At 37.4% G+C, this 25,365-nt stretch overlaps 1 protein-coding gene and 1 pseudogene across 3 annotated transcripts in view; one reads left to right on the top strand and one right to left on the bottom strand.

Moving 5' to 3' along the window:
• Window positions 1–25,365, bottom strand: part of PTPN4 (protein tyrosine phosphatase non-receptor type 4) — a 207,932-nt gene that overhangs the window by 146,380 nt on the left and 36,187 nt on the right. For all 3 annotated transcript variants that reach the window (XM_029934710.1, XM_029934712.1, XM_029934711.1), the window contains exon 2: window positions 24,954–25,108. In XM_029934710.1, the coding sequence (XP_029790570.1) occupies window positions 24,954–25,091 (138 nt within the window). In that variant the 5' untranslated portion in view covers window positions 25,092–25,108. The remainder of the gene's footprint in view (window positions 1–24,953; window positions 25,109–25,365) is intronic.
• On the top strand, window positions 12,401–12,863 carry LOC115287902 (annotated as a pseudogene).

Genomic DNA, 25,365 nt, shown 5'->3' with positions numbered 1-25,365 from the left:
ATCATACAGTTCGTGGGTTCAAGCCCCTGCTTAGGATTCTGTTTCTCCTCCTCTCTGTCTCCCCCCCACCTGCTTATGCTCCCTCTCTCTCTTTCTCTCTCTCAAAATGAGTAAGTAAACTTAAATAAAAATGAAATCACATTGCTAAGTATTAAAAAAATCATTATACTACATAATGATAAATGGTGCAATTTGCCAAAACAATATACCATTTCTTAACTTATATTGTTCTAAAAATACAAAGTGTAAGCCACAATTAAAATACTACTTGACACCTACAAAGGTGGCTATAATTTTTTTAAGTGGAAAGTAACAATGGTTGGTAAATATATGGAGAAACTGGACCCCTCGTACATTGCTGGTCAGAATGCAAAATGGTGCAGCTGTTACAGAAAACAATTTTGCAGTTCCTTAAAACCTAAACAAAATTATCATAGCATCTAGCAAATGAATTCCTGGGTATATACTCCAGGGAACTGAAAACAGGGATTTGGATACTTGTATGTTAATGCTCACCGCAACATTATTCACAGGAGGTGAAAAGTGAAAACAACCCAAGTATCCATCAACAGATGAATGAATACACAAAATGTGGTATATCTGCACAATGGAATATTTTTCAGGAATAAAAAGCAATGAAGTTCTGACACATGCTGCATGGAATCTTAAAACCTTACCCTAAATGAAACAAACCTACATAAGAGGACAGATCTTCTATGATTCCACGTAGGTCTCTACAATAGGCAAATTCATAGGTTTTGGGAGTCGGGAAAATGGGGAGTTACTGCTTGATGGCTCAAGAGTTTCTGTTTGGAGTGATAAAACAGTTTTGGAAATAGTGTTAATGGCTACAACATAATGTGAATGTTAATTAGTGCAATTAAAAAGGATGAACTGCACACTTTAAACATGAACCAATGTCAATGAAGCTGATAAAGCTACTATAAAGTTGTCAGTTCCTACAAGGAGAATCTAACAAATCTTTCCCCACAGGACATCTTAGCAAGAAATGAACAAAATTACTGACAAACCACAAAAAGAGCGGGCTAAAAACTGGAAACATAAATGATCAATAATTATAAGGGAAACAACAACAACAAAGGCACAATGAAGGAATGGTAGTGAACATTCTTGTTTCCAGTGTCAGGGGAAAATCTGCAGTATTTCATTTCTAGGTATGATGTATGCCTTAGGTATCTGTAAATACCCTTAAGCAGTTTATAGAAATTCTTTTCTATTTCTAGTTCACTAAGTTGTTTGTTGTTGTTGTTTTTAACACACTGGGGAACAGATCACATGGATTTTCTCCTTCACAGCTTACATTCTTGAAATTAACCTAACTTGGTATACACATATTTTATGAGCATTGTGTGTGCCAATATAGATTTGTTAATCATTTGTTTGGAAATTTTGCATATCTTGTTCATTTTGTTCTATAATATTTCTTAAATTTTTTTTAACGTTTATTTTATTTTTGAGAGAAACAGAGCGTGAGTGGGGGAGGGGCAGAGAAAGGAGGCTACACAGAATCCAAAGCAGGCTGCAGGCTCTGAGCTATCAGCACAGAACCCGGGCAGGGCTCGAATTCTTGAACTGTGAGATCCTGACCTGAGCCAAAGTCAGATGCTTACCCGACTTAGGCACCCAGATGCCCCTACAATATTTCTTTATTATATAATGATCTGACTAGCTATTTAAAAAAAGGTTATGCTGGTTTTGTAAAATGAGTTATGAATTATTACTTCTCTTTTTATTCACTGGAAGAGTGAGATTAGTGTTATTTTTTAAATGTTAAAAAAATTCATTAGTAGAAGGTAAAACCACTATACTACAACAAATGCATCAAAACGGCTTAAATTTAAAAATTCCAAGTGTTGGTGAGGATGTCGATAGAGCACATGTTAACTCTCACAAACCGCTGGTGGAAGTGTACATGCAAATATAACCACTTTGAAAAACTGTTTCACAGCATCTGACCTAAGCTTTCTACTCTATTTGCCCAAAATTAGTATGTATGTATATATATGTATACATATCTCTTCCACCAATTTACGTACAAGAATTGTTTAAAGCTGTAGTGTTCATAGTAGCCCCACAATGTAAACAAACCAAGGGCCAACAAACAATGGAGTGGATAAATTTTAGGATATTTATGCAATGATATCTCACTATTTATCTACTGCTTTATGGTAAACACATCAAGATGGTTTTTAAGAAGTATTATAGGGGCACCTGGCTAACTCAGAAGAGCATGTGACTCTTAATCTTGGAGTCATGAATTTGAGCCCCAAGTTGGGTACAGAGATTAAATACATTTTTAAAAAAACTTAAGTAAATAAAAAGTATTAACAGCTCTCATGCACCTGCGGGTTGCCAAGCCCAGCCTGTGGTTCTTACTTGTAGTTGCAGTTAGATGGCAGCTATTAAATTCATCTGAACTTTGAAAGTACCAAGATGTGCATAATGGCTCACTGGTGACTGCTGGCTAGCGTATCCACTGGGACTGTTAACCAGAGAGCCTACATATATGGCCTCTCCATATGGGATAGACTTCTCACAGCATGGCAGCTGGATTCTGAGACTGTTTCAAGAGTACAAATGTTCTAAGAGACTCAACTAGAAGGTGGAAGTCTTCATATTACTGTCAGTCACAAAGAGTCTCTCCATTGCCAGGGACAAAAACAAATCACACAGGCCAGGCAACATTCAGAGGTGAGGAACTCTGCAATGGTGTGAATACTAAGAGGTATGGTCCACTGGAGGCCATCTTTGGAGACTGGCCACCACAAATGGAACATTATACAGAAGTGGGGAGGAAAAAGAAATAGGCTGAACCATATATAAAACTGCTGACACTGTGACTTAAAGAATAAGAATTTCATATTATTTATCCTACTAACATTAAAAACAAACAATACTAATCTAGGATGCTGGATATCAGAATGGTGACTACTTTAGGCAAAGAGTGATAAATAACAAGGAGGAAGTATAAGGGAGGCTTCTAAAGTACTGGTAATATTCTATATCTGGATCCAGTGGCTGTTTCACAGACTTCACTTTGTAATTCTTATCAATCTTACATTTAAGATTTTATTTTTACTGTATGTACGTTATACTTCAAATGAAAAGTTACTTCTTCCCCCACTTGCACTACCAAAACCCTGAAATATAAGTTCTTACTCATTCAGATTGAGAAAATTTTGTTTTACCAAGGAAAATTAGCAAGTAAATGGCCCAAGTGGGAACTCTAATGTATCACTTGCTGATACACAAAAATTGTAAGTTTTACTCTTTGCATATAACCCCTCCTTCAAACTTTGCCCTGTAACATTCTACTTTCCTACTTTGCCTTCACTTAAAGCTGAACTAAAATATATTTTTTTCCAGAGGGAGACAACAGATCTGTACACTGCTCTGTCTTAATTTAATCATTCCTATTTATCCAGTGTAATTAATATGCAAACAATCAATTTAAGAAGAAATGTCTGTGTATGGGGGTGTGCTTAGGGACAAAACAAAATCTCTTGACTCTGAACTTTCAAAAGTATAAACACCTAATGGAAAACTGTAACTGAAGATTCTTTTTAAAAATGAACTTATTCATCAAAAAATGCTCATTGAACACTAACTTTAGAACAGTTTCTCACCCAACTTTGGCACTAATGACACTTTATATCAGAGACTTCAGTGGAGAGGGGTACTATCCTGTCCACAAGTATGTTTAGTTGCATCCTTGGTTTTTACCCACCAGATGCTAGTAGCCCCAACCACTGTGAAAACCAGAATATTCTGTCATTGTCACATGTGCTCTGGGGGAGGGAGAGTAGATACAAAATCAGCCCCATTTGAGAATCATCACTACAGAGGAACATTTACAGTTCTAGCTATGGGCTCAAAACCATTTCTTAAAGACAATTCTTGTAAGACTATAGATTAGTTTCTCACTGAACTTTAGAAAAATACTAAACAGAAAACCTACTCCATGAGTAAGGAGAACAGTAAATATAATACAGCTGGGGTGTGAATTTTGATTATGTCCCATTTAGCCTATGCAGTGAACAAACAGGAAAATGTGCTCTATAAATAATGGCTAATTATAGAATGTTAATGAGGCCAAGGCAGTCTCTATTCCTCCCAACTGTGTTTTTATGTAAGGACAGAGACTACAAGGATCCAAATTATCTTGTGAACTTTTTAAATACAGATTCCTAAGCCCCTACAGATTCCTTCGTAGCTTGAGACCTATGAAACTAAGGTGTGCAGACAGCAATCCGAACTTCTAATAAGCCTTCCTTAAGAGTCCACCATTAAATTCTTATGCATACAAAAATATAAGACAAACAGCATCCAGGACTACTTATCTCCACTCTTTCATGACCACAACTTTCAATTTGTGTCAGTGATCAGGAGATATAGAAAAGACCAGAAGACCAGTCAACTGATAGCAGATGGTGTGGCAGATAAAACCATCAGTCTGAAGAGTCAGAAGGCCAAGATTTTGATCTCAATCTATCACTTACTGGGGCTGTAGCTACTAGTAAGGCACAAACTCCCTGGGTTTGAATTCCCTATCAATGAAAAAGAGGTAATAGTCATACCACATTGCTACTGATAAAAAGAACCAGAAACACATGTGAAAGGTCTAAGGAAGAAATACAGCACCAATATGCAGTATTAGTATTATCTGACAGATATTAATACAAAGCTACAACCAAGAAGAAAGCCACACTCCAGTAAAATTATCCAATAAGTTATTAATTTGGACATATGAAAGAAAACAGATTCTGTAGAAACATATTCCAAATAGTATTCAAAACAATAAAAAATAAAAGCATATGGGGGTACCAACCAGAGGAATTTCTACAGAGAAGCTGAGAGGTTAAGTCAAGTGTCACTTTACTGAAACAAGTATGTAAGTAGGAAAGATCCTATACAACTACCAAACAAAAACTTCATCTGGTATAACCTTGCTAAGACAAGATTTACATTCAACTTCAGGTGCAGATCAACATGAAATAAGCATACTAGAAGGTACTTTTCTCACTAAAGACTAAAGATACAAATCAAAAGGCAATCATATGAGGAATACAGAAAGTAAATTATAGCAGGCAGTGCAGAAAGGAAAAATCACAATCTGAGGTATGGTGAGCTTTCCAGGTTCTCTTTTTGTTACTCTTAATTTTCTTTATTTAAAACTTTGACTGAAAGATGGGTTGAATTAGGGAAATGCCAGTAGGCATGGGCAGCAAAAGACACAAGAGAAACCCAATTTTCTGTTAAAAGGAACAGAAGGAGCCCTGTGGATTACACTGAGGTGGGGTGCGGGCAGAGACACAGTTTTTCATTTCTAGCAGCTCTGCCTCAGGGAGACCCCAGTCATGCAACAGAATGGCCTTGGTGATGATACTGTGGGAACTAAAACCCCCATCTCTTCAGAGAACAAGAAAACAAGGTTTTTTGAAGAGTAGGGAGTAATCTGTGCTTCTTTGGTTTTTATTCTTCACTTTTCTCTTAGCAGTACTACACGCTAAGGCAAGACTGCTCCACAAAACCGAAAAGAACCTCATCCTCTGACCAGAGTAACAATGAAAAGGGGCCACCGGCTACCAGAAAGTGTGGAGAAAAGCCTATAAAGTATAAAAGAATACACATCAACACAAGTCTTGGGATGGAGCCAAAGTTGTGCGTGTGCAAAACACCCCTGAAGAAGCGCAGCAGAGACACAGAGATGAAGGAGAATAAGCCCTACCCTGGCTCTTGAGTGCTGTATGCAAACGCCAGGCCACACCAAAGGCTTTGAAAATGAATCCATGCTGGAGCCACTGCCCCCAAAATGAGAAGGATGGAGTACCAAGTTAATCTCCCACTAAAATAACAACACATATTATATCACAGATTTTAGTAAGATACAGTCTCATAATATTCCAAAATGTCCAGGATACAATATAAAATTACTTGATACACTAAGAATAAGGCAAATCTGAATATTCAAGGTAAAAGATAGTCAAATGATGATGGACACTCTGAGATGACTCACATGTTGGAATTACCAGGCACAGACTTTATCAGAGTTACTATAACCATCTTCCATGAGTAATGGGGGCTGAACACTCTTAAAATGAAAGAATATACAAAAATACACAATCTTTCCCAGAAAAGAGAAGGAGAAAAAATATTTCCCAACTAGACCAGCATTACCCTGATACCAAAAACACATATGAAAACATTACAAGAATACATACTAACATCTCCCATAAGCACAGACACAAAAATTCTCAACAACATATTAGCAAACCAAATCTAGCAATATATAAAAAGGGTAATACATCATAATATTTAGCAAAGGAATTAAACATTGGTTCAACAATTAACAATTCATCAGTGACTCACCACGTTAACAAAGAAAAACCAATGATCACAAAGAAAAAATATTTGATAAAACTCCACATCCAGTCATGATAAACCCTTTCAGTAAGCTAAGCATAAAAGAGAAATTCTTGAGCTGATAAAGAGCATCTACAAAACTAGTTAGCAACATAGTTAATGGTAAAAGACTGAATACTTTACTCCTAAATGAGAAAAATGAAAAAAATTTCCTCTCTTACCACTCTTATCCATTTCTTATAGTAGTCAGTGCAGTAAGATAAGAAAATGAAATAAAAGGTTTACAGATTAAAAAAAGAAAATTTTGAATTCAAACATGTAGAAAATTCCATGCAATCTACAAAAATTCTTAGAACACATAAGTTGCAGATTACAAACAAAATAACCAGCAACAATTCTATATATACTAGCAATGAACTGGAAATCTTACTTTAAGAAAATATTACAATATACAATAGCACAAAAAAATTAAACACTTAAATATATGTCTAACAGAGTGTCTTTTGGGGATGATGAAAAAGTTTTGGAAATGGATAGTGGTGATGGTTATAGAACATTATAAATATTTAATACCACTAAATTATACACTTAAAACATGTTAAAATAGTAAACTTAATTTATCACACTAAAGATATCTTTAAAATGGTATTTTTTTAATGGGCAAAAGGTTTGAACAGAAGTTAAAAAAGACCAAAAGTGTGAGGAGCCTGGGGGGCTCAGTTGGTTAAGCTTCTGACTACAGCTCAGGTCATGATCTTGCTGTTCATAAGTTCAAGCCCCGTGTTGGGCTCTATGCTGACAGCTCAGAGCCTGAAACCTGCTTCGCATTCTGTGTCTCCCTCTCTCTCTGTCCCTTCCCTGCTCATGCTCTGTCTCTCAAAAATGAATAAATATTTTTAAAACATTTTTTTAAAAGGACAAAAATGTTACGTGGCAGTGATGATGACACTAATAAAGAAACAACAAATATGATTTGATGAGATGAAAACTGTTTTGAATATGCTGAATGTGAAATGCTATTCTGGTTATGTACTTAAGACTAACAAATCACATCAAAACAGGGGGTTAGGGATGTCTGGGTGGCTCAGTCCATTAAGGGTCAGACTCTTGATTTCGGCTCAGGTCATGATCTTGTGATTTGGGAGTTCAAGCCCTGCTCTGGGCCCTGTGTTCACTGCAGAGAGCCTGCTTGGGATTCTCTCTCTCCCTCCCCCCACCAAAAAAATAAACATTAAAAAAAATAGTGGGTTAAAACAATAACATGAAATTTATTCTACTAAGGATCCTGGGATTTCATTGGGCTCAGGTGTGTAGGTCTCATTCAATGAGTCTCATTTGCCTACAATAACATGACAATCAGGACTGGCATCATCTGAAGCATCTTCACTCAGATGCCTAATGTCCTGCCTTGGAAGACCAAAGCTGGGAATTCCCGAGGCATCTATGTGCTCTCATAAAATCTCCACAAGGTGGCCTCAGGGTAGCCAGACTTTACATGGCATCTGAAAGCTCTCCTAGAAGAGTGTTCTATAAAACACCAGCAAAAGCTAATTGGTCTTTTCTAAACCTCAACTGGGAAGTTATACAACATTCCTTCCAATGGATTCTACTGTGCAGGGGGGGGGTCACAAAGGCCCACCAAGTTTTAACTGGAGGTAGTATCAACCCCTACTCGTGGTGGGAGAGATTTCAAAAATTTTCTGGACTATAAATACCTCTAGAATCTTTAGCAGATACAGAGTTTGCATTGAGGAAAAATAACAGGACTAGAGATAACAGGTATCACAGTCTTCTGACACTAGGAAAGAATGAAAGGGCAAGATATAAAAAAAAAAAAAAAAGGAAAACAATATGTACAAAACTGATTAAGAGACAGAATGTGATCTGAGATAGAAGAGAGCTTTCCTTAAAAGGAGATCACAGTTCTAAAAACTGCTAGAAGTCAAAATAAGTCTCAAGAAGCTAATTTCCCAACTAGACAATAAGCTCTAAAGAAGCAGTTTTAAGTAGAAGAATGAGAGCTGAGGCAAGATTGTATTTATTTTTCAACTTCATCAAACTATAACTGACAAATAAAATTGTATATATTTAAGGAGTACAAAGAAACTCCTTAAGAAGGATAAGATTGCAATGTTTAAATTTTTTTTTTTTAACGTTTATTTTTGAGAGAGAGAGACACAGAGTAGGAGTGGGGGAGGGTCAGAGAGAGGAAGACACAGAATCAGAAACAGGATCCAGGCCCTGAGCTGTCAGCACAGAGCCTGACGCGGGGCTTGAACCCACAAACCCTGAGATCATGACCTGAGTTGAAGTCAGCTGCTTAACTGACTGAGCCACCCAGGCACCCCAGAGAGCAATGTTTAGATGGTTGATGACAAAGTAGGTAAGATGACTCTCGTAATTTCCTGCCAAAACACACATAAAATAGAAATGGGAACGGGAGGTAATCTTTAAAAAATAAACACTTGATTTTAATGCACTTACAAGGATGTAATTCCAAATTTCATTGTAAACAATCATCCATTTTTGTTATTCTTATTAAGGAAAAAGAATTAGCAATTTACTGCTTAAAATGATAAGGCAAATTAGTAATCTTCCAAAGCAGAGAGCACCAGATCCAGATGGGTTCACTGGTGAATCCTACCAAACATTTAAGAAAAAATTATATCAGCCTTGACAATCACTTTCAGAGGGTAGAAGGAAAGGAATATACATTTCCAAAATCACTCTGTGAGGCCAGCGTTACATCTCCGTCACAGCTCTTGGGTGATCAGGCACACTGTTGGCGAACAATGATATTTTGGAAAGAATCTTCTCTGAGCAGCAGGTCTCAATAATGGGCTTAAAATATTCACTAAAGCATGTCGTAAACAGGCGTGCTACAATCCAAGCATTGTTGTTTCATTCATGGAGCATGCATAGAGTAGATTTACATAATTCTTAAGGGCCCTAGGATTTTCTGAATGACCAGTGAGCACTGGCTTCAGCTTATCAATTTGAAGTCATCAGCTATCTGTTGAGAGTCGTCTGTCTCTCTGTCTGTTGAAGCTTTGAAGTCAGGCATTGACTACACCCTAACTGTAGAAGTCCTATATAGCACCTTCTTCCAAAAGAAGGCTGTTTTGTCCACATTGAAAATCTGTTGCTTAGTGTAGCTCCTTCATGGAGGAGCTGGAGCTTCTAGAAAAACTGGCTGCAGCTTCCGCATCAGCACTTGCTTCTTCACCTTGCACCTCTGTGTTATGGAAACAACTTTTTCCCTTAAATCTTATGAAAGGACCTCTGCTGGCTTCAAATTCCTCATCTGCAGCTTCCTCACCTCTCTCAGTATTCACAGGATTAAAGAGTTAGAGCTTCGCTCTGCATTAGGCTTTGGCTTAAGGGAATGTTGTGGCTGGTCTGATCTATCCACACCACTCAAACTTTCTCTGTATCAGCAATAAGGTTATTTCACTTTCTTATCATTCGTGTATTTACTGGAGTAACATTTTTAATTTCCTGCAAGAACTTTTCCTTTGCATGCACAACCTGGCTGACTGGTGCAGGGGGCCCAGCTTTCAGCCTATCTCAGCTTCTGACATGCCTTCCTCACTAAGATCAATCAGTTCCACCTTTCGATTTAAACTGAGAATGTGTGACTCTTCCTTTCATTTAACATGCAGAGGCCACTGTAGAATAATTAACTGTCCTAATTTCAATATTCTTAGATTTCAGGGAATAGTGAGACCCAAGGAGAGGGTGAAGGAGAAAGACAGAGGAACAGCTGGTCAGTGGAGCAGTCATAACACACCTACTTATGTTACCTTCACTGCCTTACAGTGTAGTCAGTGACACCCTAAGATACATTACAATAGTAACAATTACAACAGTAACATCAAAGATCATTATAACAGGGGCCCCTGGCTGATTCAGTCAGTGGAGCATGCGACTCCTGATCCCAGGGTTGTGAGTTTGAACCCCACCCTGAGTGCAGAAATTACTTAAAAATATCAAAATCTTAAAAAAAAAATCACTATAACATGTAATAATGAAAAAGTCTGAAATATTGCAAGAATTACCAAAAGGTGACACAAAGACACAAAGTGAGCAAATGCTGTTGGAAAAATGGGGCCAACAGAGTTGCCACAAACCTTCAATTTGTAAAAACTGCAGTATCGGTGACATGCAATAAGTCAAAGTGCAATAAAATGAGGCATGCCTATAAACTGAAAACACAAAAACTAAAAACTACAGGAAGAAAACTAAGCATATTTTTAAGATGACAATGAATAATTCTAGGAAGAAGAAAATGTAATCAAAGTACACTGCTTGGCTTCAGAGTAAATAAACTTGCATAATTTCTTGAAAAAGTAAACAATGACACCAATTAAGGCAGAAACTGCCAATGGCCCACATCATACCCATATTGTCTCATTTTTTTAAAATAAAACTTCAATATAGTTTGGGATAGGAACAATATCTAAAATACCAAGCCCTGGAGCACCTGGCTGGCTCAGCTGGTAGAGTGTGCTAGTCTTCATCTCAGGCGCAAGAGTTCAGGCCCAACACTGGGTGGAGCCGACTTAATAAAATAAAATAAAATACCCAGCCCCTGTAGCCCCAGTGAGGTCACATGACTAAATTTTGGCCAATAAAATGCAACTAGAAGCTACTGAGTAGAAATCATAAGCAACATTCCATTAAGTGTGGGGAAGAAAACTGGTATGTCCCTCTTTTGCTTCTCCATTTTCCCCTACGATAATCAGAGAGAGCTGGGTTCCTAGAAAAAGAAAAGACAGAGTTTTCTTAAGAAAAGTCACTTTGGGTCCCAGCCATCTTGTGAAAGAAAGTATGAGCAGATAGTCACTATCAGGCCAGGATATAACCTAATCATATCAGGGATAATAAATCAGTGGTAAAACTCCCAGGACTGATTCAAAAGTTAAGATTCACCTGATCCACATCCTTGTGTTATCCGTGCAGGATCTAAACCTCTCTGAGCATTTACACATGGACTGACTGCCAACCCTTGTGACTGTGACCTGGACTCAGTCACCCTCAGGTGACTTCTGTCCCAATTCCACGCTGTATCCCCCACTAAGCAAGCTCCTTCATGAATATGTGTGCACCCTTAGCTTAAAATTTCCCCAATACTGTGGTTCAGGAGACACTGCTTTGGGAGATCCCTAGTGTTCTCCTTTACTTGTTGCAGGTAAAACTCTTCTTTTTCCTATTCTTTGGTTTGGTTGTGTCTTTTGGCTCAAGAACCACCAAGAGACGAACTCAGTTTTGGGTAACACCCCCACCTGCCTGAAAGCTGACAAGCATGTCAGAACTCTGAAAGCTTTCTTGGACCATGAAGTAATCCCATGCTCTCAGGGAAGTGAAGGACAAACAGGAAACCTAACTCCTTGAGGACTGCGAAGCTGCTATTCCACTCCTGGACTGTCGTTTGCTAGAATTCTTTGGATAGAGAAATGAACTTTAGCACATTTAAGTTACTGATATTTCCAGTTTCTTTTACTAGAACCCAAATGTAATTCTGATAGAAGATAGAAAGATAAACAGTAGTAGATATAGGGACACATATATTTAATTAAAAATTATGACATAAAAATTTTAGGAGAATGTAAAATGGACTAAAAATATTAAATCCTCATCTTGTATAATAGGAAGTCAATATAAGATCCAAAATAAAAAATATAATCCAGCACAGAAAAGTGGAAATAAATGTCTAAAATATATCTCCAAATGTATTTTTAATGGTTTATTTATTTTTGAGAGAGAGAGTGAGCAGAGAAAGAGGGGGAGACAGTATCTGAAGACAGGCTCCAAGCTCTGAGCTAGATATCAGCACAGAGCCTGATGTGGGGCTCGAACCCACAACCGTGAGATCATGACCTGGACTGAAGCCGGATGCTCAACTGACTGAGCCACCCAGGCGCCCCTCCAAACATATTTTAAAACTAGTACGAAAATAGTGGGAGGGGCCTCCAGGTCCGAAGCAGCACAGCACAGCACAGCCAGCTTCTTGACAATGGCCAATGAGGAGCACACGGTCACTGCCATCAAGCCACGTGGTGTGCAGCACACCCTGGTGGGTGAGATCATCAAGCACTTTGAGCAGAAGAGGTCTTATGGTGTGGACACGAAGCTGCCTCCTACAGGCCTCTGAGGAACTGCGAAAGCAGCACCACATTGTCATGCAGACCCACCCACTCTTCCCCAGGCTGGCAAAGTACCTGAGCTCTGGGGCCCTTGTGGCCATGGTCTGGGAGGGTCTGGCTGTGGTGAAGACAGGGCGAGGGATGCTTTGGGAGACCAACCCGGCAGATCTGAAGCCAGGCACCACTCATGGGGGCTTATGTATTCAAGATGGCAGGAACATCACTCATGCCAGTGATTCGGGAAACAGTGCAGAGAAAGAAATCAGTCTATGGTTTAAACCTGAAGAATTGGTTGATGATAAGCCTTGTGCTTTTGACAGAAACTATGAATAAAAAGTGGAGAAAACATTAGTTCCCTTTTGCACCACCTGATGTGTCCCTGGACCCAGCTCTTCATTGGGGTAACAGAATCAAACTTTCTTTTCTAAAACACACTTACCAATAAAGCCTTTGGAAAGTGGATAGATAAATAAATATATAAGTGAGAGCATTTCATTAAGCTTTCATTATATAATTTGTCCTGTTTGACTTTGAAAAAATATTTAAAAGTGTATGTTACTACTTGGATAAAAATTAATAACTGAGGCGCCTGGGTGCCTCAGTAGGTTAAGTGTCTGACTCTTGATTTCGGCTCAGGTCATGATATCACGGTTTATGGGTTTGAACCCCACCATCCAGCTCTGCACTATCAGCGCAGTACTTGGGATTCTCTTTCTCTCCCGCTCTCTGCCCCTCCCCCACACATGCTCTCTTCCTCTCTCAAAATAAAGTTTAAAAAATGTTAATTAAAAAATAATGACCAAAATATTCATTACTGAATAATTAATCAGCTACTACAAAAATGCAACAGTAACATGAAGCAGTGATCTTTTCCAAACAGAAGTCTGGCCTTTGTCCTAATGGGAAACCTCTCTAGACCCTTGGAATGTCCTGCTTGACAGGTGTGTCATTGTCTTCCTGAGGGTCTTGGTCACCTGACAGTCTAACAATATGACTTATGATGGGAAACATCAGTTCTGACTTCCAGAGGAACGAGTGACTAAGAGTATCAGCCTGACCACTGGAGGAGGCTAGAGATTAGGTCAGTCATGCGGGGAGTATGTGATTAAGTCCCAGTAAAAATACAAAAGGCTTGAAGGAGCTCCCTGGTTGGAAACAGTCTGTGTGTATTGTCACACATGGTGGCCAGGATAAGGTAACGTCATCTATGACTCCACAAGAAGAAGACTTTAAGTTCTCAGTTTGACTCCTCCTGGAATCTACCTTGGTTGATTTAATTTTTTTAATGTTTATTTGAGAGAGAGAGAGAGAGAGAGAGAGAGAGAGAGAGAGTGTGTGTGTGTGAATGGGGGAGCGATAGAGACAGAGACAGAATCTGAAGCTGGCTCCAGGCTCTGAGCTATCAGCACAGAGACCAATGTGGGGCTTGAACCCACATCATGGCCTGAGCCAAAGTCGGTGCTTTACTATCTGAGCTACCCAGGCACTCCAGCTCGGTTTATTTTAATCTGTATCCTTTCCCTGTAGTAAACTGTAACTATGAGAATAACAGCTTTTATTGAGTTTGGTGAGCCTTTTTAAGTTTAAGTTTGTTTATTCTGCGAGAGCAAGCGAGCAGGGGACAGGCAGAAAGAGAGGGAGAGAGAGAATTCCCAGCAGGCTCCCAGCTGTCAGCACAGAGCCCAATACGGGGCTCAAACTCACAAACCGTGAGATCATGACCTGAGCTGAAATCAAGAGTTGAACGCTTAAGCAGCTGAGCCACCCAGGCACCCCAGTTCTGTGAGCCTTTCTAACCAATTATTGAAACTCGGGGTCATTTCAGAAATCTTTCAAACTTGCAACTGGTGTCAGTAGTGAGTGCAGTCTGGTGCACATGATGCTCTCTATGCTTTGCACTTTGGCTGACAATGATAACTAAAGAGAAAAGAGGGTAAAAAAGATACAGAACAAGAAGGGATATTACATTTCAAAAGCACCTTAATAGAATCTTTACTGGCTGCTTTATATACATTCACTTAATCTTGACAACCCTAATAAATTATATCACTTCCACCTTTTGTAAAAGGAAATTATATATATATAGATCAAATACACAGGACAATGCCACAGACCAAATATTTACTAGGTCCAGGTTATAAATCCAGCCTTTTGAAATCTAAGGTCCATGCACTTTTCATCATACTATGCTACCTCCCTATATCACATACTTCCTTTACTGACCATTCATGAGTGCTTAGTCTTAATTCTGTCATCACTATATGCTTAAATATCTGTGTGGGATAGTCAAATAGCTACAATCCAGGACCAGATCTACGTCGGTCTTTGTAGAACTAGCACAGTCCCATTCAAGTTATTCTTGATAAGGAAAAATGAAAGTCACTTCACAGTAATTCACAGTTAAGTGATATCAAAAAATAATGCAGTGAATCCAATGCTGTAAATTAACCTAGTACTAAACTCCAGATTTCCTTAACATGGGAAAATAAATAACTACAAAAAAAAAACCCAGCAAAAATAATAAGCACTGAAGTTTATTACAAACAAATCAAAGAAAGCATCAAAAGGAAGTGTCTGAACACTCCAAAAAATGTCTGTCATAACAGCATTACTGATTCACCACATATTACAGCTGTTGCTTTTCTTTGTGGAAACTAAACAGTTACATTAAAAATTATGTGTAGAATTCAAAAGGTAAGTGAAAAAACAGTCATAAAACCAGTTACTAGGAAAAATATTTAAGAGGAAGACATTACTACACTGAATTTATAAGCAGTAGAATAAAGAGTTTCAAGGTAAGTAAAGATATCTAAAAGTGAGTATTTTGCTATGTGTGTACATGTAATGCAAGTACAGAGTTGTTTTATTTTTAACTTTTGGAAGCATACTTATTTTAAAGTCTCATTTTTTAAAAGAATGTTAAATAAGGACAACAACTCAAATAAGACTATATGGATGCTACCTTTAATATATGACCAAATTTCTAATATATAGATACTAAACTACCTAATTTTGAGTTAGGAATAACATTCTAAATGGGCTCAAAGAACAAAGCAAGTTCTTTTCTACAATACTGTGATCAGCAAAGTCTACTACCAACACCAACCAACACCAGCCTCTGGGCAGAGGACAGTTCTGGGCACCAAAGATTCCTCCAGGGGCTTCTTGGGTCCACCAGGGACTCCAAGCAAAGAATCCCTAGGGGAGGGGGCAGGGAGGGGTGCATCAGAGGGAGTCATGTGGCTTACCTACATGATAGCAACTACATCCTTCTACGGTCACCAACACCATTCCAATGAATACTGAAAGCCTGTTTGCCAACTTCTAACAGAGGAACAGAGCTATGACACATACCCTTTTTCAAAGAACAGGCCACATGTAGCGGAGAAGGGCATGTTACTCAACTTTAGGAAAGACACACAAAGAGAAAAAGAGAGAAAGCAGACTCCAAATTAACCACCTAGTTTCATCAAATTAATCATGGTAAACTGTGGCCTAGACAGACAGCCCTTATATTCAGTAAAAAAAAAAAAAGTATGATGGCAAAAACATTTAAATGATTATTCTCTCAAAGAATACAAAATAGGTCATATAATAGCATGTTACCATGTCTATATTCCATGCACACTGTGAGTAGAGTAGTTAAGAGATGATCAATGTGTGCTAAAATATTTAAGAACTCTTTTGAAGATACTGGATAAGTAAGCAACAAATATGAAATTATTAATTAAGTATTAAGAATTGACCAGCCAAACAAGTTTCTCTGATAACAATAGGTGAGCCCAGACCAAGTAGGATTAAGGTGTATATCAAATGTGGCAGATGACTTCTGAGTTAAAATTGTCTAAAATAACAAAGCCAGGGTGCCTGGCTAGCTCAGTCGGAGGAGCGTGTAACTCTTGATCTCAGGGTCATGAGTTCAAGCCCCATATATGGTGTGTAGAGATTACTTAAAATAAATCTTAATAAAATAAAAAACCCAATGACCCACCTACCCAGGGTTTCATCTTTGGGAAAAGGCCATTTTCATCCCCTTCACCAAATCAATGTATCAGACTAATTTGATTTCATAGGATCTACATTATTAATGGAGATCTGAGTCCTTCTACTTGGCTCAACTGAATATTGGAACAAAGAACACAGCTAGCAACATGTTAAATATTCCAAATCGAAGTCCACTATTATATAATGAGATATATTTTCACATTTTAAAACAATCAGGATTTTCAGTTCTTGTCATGATGGAGTAGCTAATGTTGGAATACCCTCCTGCTATAAACATCTATAAAAGCTGGACCAAATACACATTAAACCAAAAGAAAAAAGAATCCTATTTTCAGCCCTTAGGCAATAACCAATGCAACACCATGATCCTTGGTAGAAGAGAACCACTCCCATAATTCCCTTAAAGGAGAAATGCCCTCAAGGGTATTTTCCAAATCACGGTGTAGAGAAATACAGTGTGGCAGTCTTGCTGGGATGAGAAAACTACAATTAATATTTGGGGCTGCTAAGGTAGCTGGATTTTGAGGGCAAGTTATTGGAGGGAAAAGAACCAAAAACAAAAGGTTACCAAAATCTATATAAAAATTCCTCTCTGGTTCTCATCTGCCTGCTAGGCTGTGCATGCACAGGGTTAGACTCCTAGGAGCCTGGGAGAGAACAGAGGTTGGGAAGCTGTGAGCTAAGATTTCAGAGCTTGCATAGTTCTGAATAAATTAAGTTCAGGCTCAGTCAGAAGAGACAGATCTTGATGAATACCTAGGGCATTTAGGTAAGACCCTGGATAATCCATGCCCTAGGAATAAAAACAAAGTTGAAACAGACCTACCTTAACAAAGCTTAAAGCTAAGCCCCACAGGATCAAAGTGACCCGCTGGCAATTTAACTGCCTGCCAGAATAAAATAAAATTTTATTTAGAGGAAGATAACAATCCAGAACTTTTATAAGAGGGGTCAGCAAAACCTCTCCTATAAAGAGAAAGAAACTAAGTATTTTTAGGTTTTGAGGGTCACAGTCTCTGCTGCACATTCTCTTAACAACAACAACATCCTTTAAAAAAGTAAAAACCATTCTTAGCTCACAGGCCAAACAGTAATAGCCACTAAGCTAGATTTGGCCCCTGGGCCTGTTTGCTGTCCACTATTCCATATTACACTTAAGACAGACATCACACCATGCAAAATTAGTGGGTATGTGAAACAGGAAAGTGTTTGATAATCAAGAAACAAAACGTATTAGTCTTAGCAAGAGCTTCAAAACTAACTATGACAACATACCAAAGCCAATTAAGTCAGAATACAGAAACAGATTAATATATATATTTCAACAGAGAATTAGAATCTATGAAAATGTTCACATAGATAATCTAGAACTGCAAAATATGTGAAACAGAGGAACTCTCTGAATAGGTTTAATAGCAGAATAAGCAAAGAAAAAAAAAACAATTAGCACATCCAAAAATAGATTAATAGCTATTCAAAGGACTGGAAAAAATCATAAACCAAAACATATGCTAGATGTGTGATGTAATCAAGCTAATATATGTGTAACTGGAATACAGAAGGAGAGAAGAGAAAATGAGTCAGAAGCAATATTTGAATGAGTAAAGGATGAGAAGTTTTTAAATGTTGTAAGATATCAACCTACAGATTCCAGAAGGTCAGTGAATACCACACAGCATAAAACACATACACAGAAAATCATATATAGCTATGTTACACACAGGTGACTAAAAATCAAAGAGAAAGAAAAAAATCTTAAAAACAGAGGAGGAAACGACCTCTCTCTTGCCCTTCAGGAGAACAACAGTAAGACTGAAAGATGATTTCTCAAGAGAAACAAGGCCAATGAAGTGGCATCTTCAAATTAGTGAAGCAAAAAACTATCAACACAGAATTCTATACTCCGCAAAAATATCCCCCAGAACATGAGAAATAATTAAAGACATTTTCAGACAAAAAGTTGAAAGAATCTATTAACAGACTTTATTTAGAGAATAATAAAAGAAATTCTTTAGGATGAAAGGAGATGATTCTATATGGAAGCATAGATATATAAGAAATGAATAGCTACAGAAGTATAGATATAAAGGTAAATAGGACTACTGATTTTTTAAAGCAATAATAACAATGTCTCATATGGTTTATAACAATGAGGGGGATATTAAAATACTTAACAGTAGCAAAAAAGTAGGAGGCAGGTAAATGGATTTAAACTGCTTTAAGGCTTTTGCATTTGGGGAGGACATGGTAGAAGTATTAAAGGGAGACTTTAATAAGTAAAGACACATTTTGTCATTTCTAAAGTAATCACTAAAAGTCTGATATTAAAAGATTAGCCCAGGGACACCTGGGTGCTCAGTTGGCTGAGTGTCCAACTTTACCTCATAGCAGAATATCATGGTTCACAAGTTTGAGCTCTGCGCTGGGCTCTGCACTACTGGCTATTTTCTAGTGCTTAATATGATATAGTTTGGGGGGGGAAACAGTTTGAAATAAAGCAAAGTTTTAAATATCTATAGCATACGGCAATGTTTAAATTTCAGACTCTATGGTAACCGGCAAATTATCACATCTTTTTGTACTAATGGTTACAAGTTTCTTTTTAACATGTCATTTTACTTTAAAAAAAAATCTTGGTAAATAGTAAATTCTCCTTCAGGGTAGACATTGTTGAAAATCAAGCTGAGAGATGTCAAGGTTAAACAAGGCAGACTGGACACAAATGTCTGCTTAAGACACACTAAAATAACAGAGAAGGCAGTAATCAAAGTGAGTCTATACAAGTGACAGGCCCCTCCATGACCATGTCTCACTCCCCATTTCCAACTGCCAATCACTATAAGAACCAGAGATTTAGAGAAAATGACCCAGTAAGTAAGACTCTGGACTCACGGACATCAGTGGCAGCTGCTGATCTTTACTGGACTGAAAACAGGGAAATCTACATAAGTGCAAGTCTTCTTACTGAAGAGCTAAGAACTCTCTAGTCCCTTTCTCTCTCTCAGTTCTAAGAAGACCCAGCAAGGCTCTACAAACTCCAGACAGATGATAGGATGATTTCTCTAGGGAAAAGTACTGAACTAATCAAGTAATATTACATAACTATTTTGTTTATTGAGAGGACAACAGAGAAGAATTATCTGTGAATGGAGAAGGGAAGGGAGGTATAAGAGATCCAAAGTCTCATCTTTCAAAGTCAATACAGAATATCAACAACAAAAAAACAAGGCAGACAAAACCAGAAATAATATAGGCATGTTTCTTAGAACCATATTAATAAATGAGAGAAAAACTAAATGTGTTGAATGTAGTTATTTCTAAGCAGTAATGGGGCAGGGAGCTGCTGGGTTTTGTTACATTTTTAGAAATATTTGTTTTTTTAACTGTATACATGAATAAACTAATATATGTACAACTTTTGAGGGACTCTGAGTGATATGTGTAAATGACAGTATTTTTAAAGGAGCTAACATCAAATTTAAGTAGGGCTAGAAAAATGACATGAAAAATTATTTATTATTAATAAAATAATAGTTGAAATGTTGACTAGAGGTCCTAACAGACCCTCTCTCTCTGTCACAGATACACACATACACACAGAAACACACACACGCACACACACTCTTCTAGCTCTGTCGCTGACAGAGTAAGTAACCCAGTGACTCTAAACTTATTTCCTCACATACAAAATATATAAAGTCAGTGCAACAATAATCAGGAAAACAATTCCCTAAAATCCTATCCTCCTTTATAGATATAGGACTACAGAGTGATTACAAGTAAGTACATTTCATTTAGCTGAATTCACCATCCTCATGCTCCTTTAGCTTCCCATCTCAGTCTGCATCCACCTGCTAACCCACCATTGTAATTCAGTTCACACTACTGTCTTGGTTAACAGATTATTTAACAGACAAAAAAAGGATAAGTAAGGTTCAGCCAACTAAATATTCATCAACCCAAATTATCACATAACTAAAATAGGTATTAATTGAATTTCACCTTATTTCAAGAAAAAAATCAATGATTTATGGCATCTTTTGCTAACAATTAAGGTACTAGTATCATTTAAAAAATTACTGGGGCACCTGGGTCACTCAGTCAGCTACGTGTACGATTCTTGGTTTTGGTTCATGTCATGATCTCACGGTTTCATGAGTTTGAGCCCTGCGTCACACTCTGCGCTAGAAGAGTTAAGCCTACTTACCATAAAAATTTAACTACAAAAAAAGTAAACTGGGGAAAATTCAATGTGGACAAAAATAAAAGCCAACAACAACGACAAACAAACAGAAGAAGAAGAAAAGAAATTCCTTAATGCATAAGCTTTGTTCCCTGTCTTTGAACACTACTCTCTATGAAGCACTTTAGAACTACTGAATAATGTGTGATGAATAAACTCCTCTTCCACTGACCCTGAGTGTGACGTTGTGATAGCACTAGCAAATAGAGTATGGTGGAAGCGACATTATATAACTTCCAAAGCCAGATCAGAAAAGGCAATATGGCTACAGCCTGACTCCTACTGTCTCTGAGGATGTTCCCCCTTTGGAATGCAGCCCCTGTGCTGTGAATAAGCCCAGGGCACGTAGAGAGAGCATATACAGGTGTGTAAGCCTCAGCAAAGGTCTTAGGTGACAGTTATATGAGTGAATAAGCCTTCAAACTATCAAAGCCTGGAGTCTTCCAGCTGAGGTCAACACATAGAGGAGATAAAAGCCATCCCTACCTATGTGAATCCTTGACTCACAGAATCTCTGAGGATAATAAATATGCCACTAACTCTGAGGTAATTTCTTACACAGTCCTAATAACTGGAATAGGATGGTTCTCCCCAACCTTTTCTTGTCACACAGGCTACAACTAAATCACTGTACTAACATAAAAATAAAGCCCAAAATTAGGAAAAAGTCCTCATAGGTAGACGAAATCAATCCATGTAGTATGGATACTATCAATTTAATGGAAACATGTTTTGCGTAACTGACAATGAATTTAAGGACATGAGAGAGAAAACACACTCCATAGGCTGGCTACAGTGAAGTAGTTCTGCCAAAACCATAGTGAAAATGTAACTTCAAACTGAACCACTAACAGGCTTATCTCAATCTTATGTCCACAAAGAAAAAGGAAGAAAGGACCTAATGAAGTCATGCCGTTCCTTCATTACATCATTGTCTTCCAGGATAATACACAGAAAAGGGTTTTTTGTTTGTTTGTTTTTTTTAAAAAAAAAAGCTCCCCAGATAATTCTTTTTTTTTTTTTTTGAAGTTTATATAATTTTGGAGAGAGACAGCATGTATGCAAGCAGAGGAGGGCAGAGAGCAAGGGAAAGAGAGAGAATCCCAAGCAGACTCCATACTGTCAGTGCAGAGCCAGATGTGGAGCTAGAACTCACCGAATGTGAGATCATAACGTGAGCCAAAACCAAGGGTCAGACACTTAACTGAACCACCCAGACACCCCTATATAGAAAAGGTTTCGATTAGATGAATACCAGATGGGAAAAAAGTGGACTTTGGCAACAATGAACATTTAATCTGTGGTACAGACACCTTTCGGGGAAAGGAATGATTCCAACAGCTAAAATGCTACAAATCACTGCTCTGTACTCTCCAGAGAAAACTGAATGGTTCTCCTTCCCAGTGAATAGAGACGCTGGTGAAATGAGCACGTGCCCACAGTGGGCATTTCTGAGACCTAATGGTTACTGGACACAGAGACCAATCAGCAGAAGTTGGAACTCCCCTCTTAATTTTCAGGCTAGATCACATGATGCTGTACAGATTATAAACTGCATAACTAGAGAGCCATTCACACAGAGTAAAATATGCAGCTTCTACCTGAAAGTACTAATAACATGAACACATTGAAAGCCTTGGGTCCAAATACCCTGAGGAATAAATGTACTACATACCCAACAGTCAATCTCTCATACTGCTCCTCTTAAATTAAATTTGTTGATGACCTGAAGTAATGGTAAAGTTTCTAGTACTATAATATTATCATTCTAGTGATATACTTAAGCGTATTAGAATGGATATTTAAATATATACATATATTAAAAGCACATAAAAACAGTAAGGTATATCTTTCAAAAAGAGTATAATTAGCACAATGATTACTATATTGAAAAATAAACATTCCAGGGGCGCCTGAATGGCTCAGTTGGTTAAACCTCTTGATTTCGGCTCACGGAGACCGAGCCCCCTGACAGGCTCTGCACTGACAGCACAAAGTCTGCTGGGGATTCTCTCTCCCTCTCTCTTTGCCCCTACCTGGCCTGTGCATGTGCTCTCTCTCTCTCTCTCAAAATAAATAAAATAAACATTAAAAAAACCACAACGTTCCATTATTAACTAAAATGCCCAACAAAAAAAATTTGCTAGACAGGAAACAGTGAATCCTCCTGCAATATTCTGAAACAAATACAGAATTACAAGTTAAAATTAAAAGTAAATATTAACTAAGTATAATGAATATTAAGTTAAGAATTACTATTTAAACCTCCAAAAAGAATTTTAATGAGTCAATATCAGGAAAAGGGACTTATTTTCTTGTATCAGTTCCCAACACATAAATTTCCATTTACTAGAAATTTTTATGAAGTAGAATTCCCTTCACTAAATATTATTATCCCTTGTTGGCAACCCATACTATTTACTAATAGATGACAGAATGCAAAAAAAAAAAATTAAACCTTAACATTTTGGAAAAGTACATTAGTTGGGTATGTTGGAAAATACCTTTAAAGGTACTACTCTGTAACCCCTTTTCCAAATGTGAAATGGCTTGGAGTTTGGGTAAAAAAATAAATCAGCGATAGATTAGTGATTGTGTTGTAATACAGAAAAATTTTTAAGCTTAAGAAACTGGTAAGGAAAGATTAATACTTTGTTTTTCCAACTTTATTGAGATATAGCTGACACGACATTGTGTAAGTTTAAGGTGTAAGACAAGACGATCTGATACATATGTACACTGTGAGACAATTACCATGATAAAGTTAGCACATTCATCACCTCACATAATACCTTTCTTGTGCATGGTGCAAAGATTTAAGATTTATTCCCTTACCAACTTTCCAGTACATAGTATAGTACTGCTAACTAGAGTCACCATGATGTATATCAGATCCCCAAAACTTACTCATAACTGGGAGTTTGTACCATTTGACAAACATCTCATTTCCCCCACATCCCAACCCCTCCACCATTTTACTCTTTCTGAGTTCAGCTTTTTTAGCTCTCATATATGAGTGAAATCATACAGTATTTCTTTTTCTCTGATGTACTTTACTTAGCATAATGCCCACGTCCATCCAAGCTATCACAAATGGCAAGATTTCAAAAGATTAGTATTTTACATCACAGAAAGATTTCTAAGTATAGAAAAAAACCAGGTAACACAGCAGGCGCTATCTTGGAGATGTGGGAATGAGGAATGAGGAATCCAGTCTGAACATGGACTATATACCAGCTACCATTATTTCATAATATTTGATTTTTGAATATGATAATAGTTCTGTGGTAACTTATAAGATTCCTAGGCTGCTGAACATTTACATGTGAAGAATACCACTTACTTTCAGAAGGTTCATAAAAAACACACATAAAAAGAAAGATAAACCAAATGTGAAAAATGTTAACAACGGATCAGTCTAGCTAAAGAGTATGTGGCTAGGCTATTCATTATAGTATTCTTCTTCCTCTTCGGCAAGTTTGAAATTTTTTAAATAAAAAAGAGGACTACATCCCTGTATATATCAAGACATGTACAAGACATGTACAAGAATGTTCACAGCAATATTACTGACAAGAGTCCGAAGTGGAAAAAAATCCAAGTACACCAACAGTAAACTGGATGAGTAAATGGTGACAAATAAATGAAAAAGCAAATTGTGGCGTATTCATATCAGAGAGTACTATACAGCACTGAAAATGAACCAACAAGAGTTAACATACTGCATGGGTGAAACTCACAAATCATGCTGAGCAAATAAAGACAGAAATAGGATGAACAAATATTCGTTGACTATATTTCAGACAAGACTCAGATAAGATCAGGGCTGTCTTTTATCTTTGTTTACAAGTTTTATTCATACAGTACAAGAAAGATTACAAAGAAAATATATAAATCACTCATAGGAACAAATTCCTTTCAAGCACCTCAAACACATTTATAAAAACCTGCCACATACTGATTTGCTCCACTTATCACAATGCACTGTTGGTTTGTCAGCTTTTTGAAAGACCCAGTTTAAATCAAAACTTATACTAGAAACTTACAAACCCATACTAAAAAGACTTTCTTCACTGGATAAGGAATAAGGCTTTTCAAAGTAGAATACAATTAAAAAATTTTAGTTTTAAAATATCTAAATTCAGATTAAAAGAAAAAATATATAAAATACTTACATTAACTTTGAAAGCTTGTACAGTGTTATCCAAAAGAAGGATGTTGCAAACCACCTCTGTATGCTGTCTGTCTCGGGCCAACTCTGATGCTCGTACATTGTAGGTTCTGCCAGCAGGCAATCGGAAACGTGAGGTCATTACTGTCCACACACGGTCTAAGTTGAAAAACAAATTCACTAAATAAAAGAATAGTTTAAGATACAAAGTCATTTAAAACAGCAAGTTTGCTATCTATTGTTCAATTAACACAGGTAAAAAGCAGTTATAACTTTTGAAACACCTGGATAAGAACTGCAGGTATAAATAAAGGAGCCATATACAGTTCATCATCTAAACTAAAATCCCAACTGTCTGAAGAAGAGCTTTACTTTAAACTGTCCCATTGGGAAGACAATATACAAACTGTGCAGGA

The sequence above is a fragment of the Suricata suricatta genome, chromosome 3 (genome assembly GCF_006229205.1).
Source record: "Suricata suricatta isolate VVHF042 chromosome 3, meerkat_22Aug2017_6uvM2_HiC, whole genome shotgun sequence".
NCBI classification, from domain to species: domain Eukaryota; kingdom Metazoa; phylum Chordata; class Mammalia; order Carnivora; family Herpestidae; genus Suricata; species Suricata suricatta.
The sequence above is the reverse complement of the archived record's forward strand: the minus strand, read 5'-3'. Positions and strand labels throughout refer to the sequence as shown.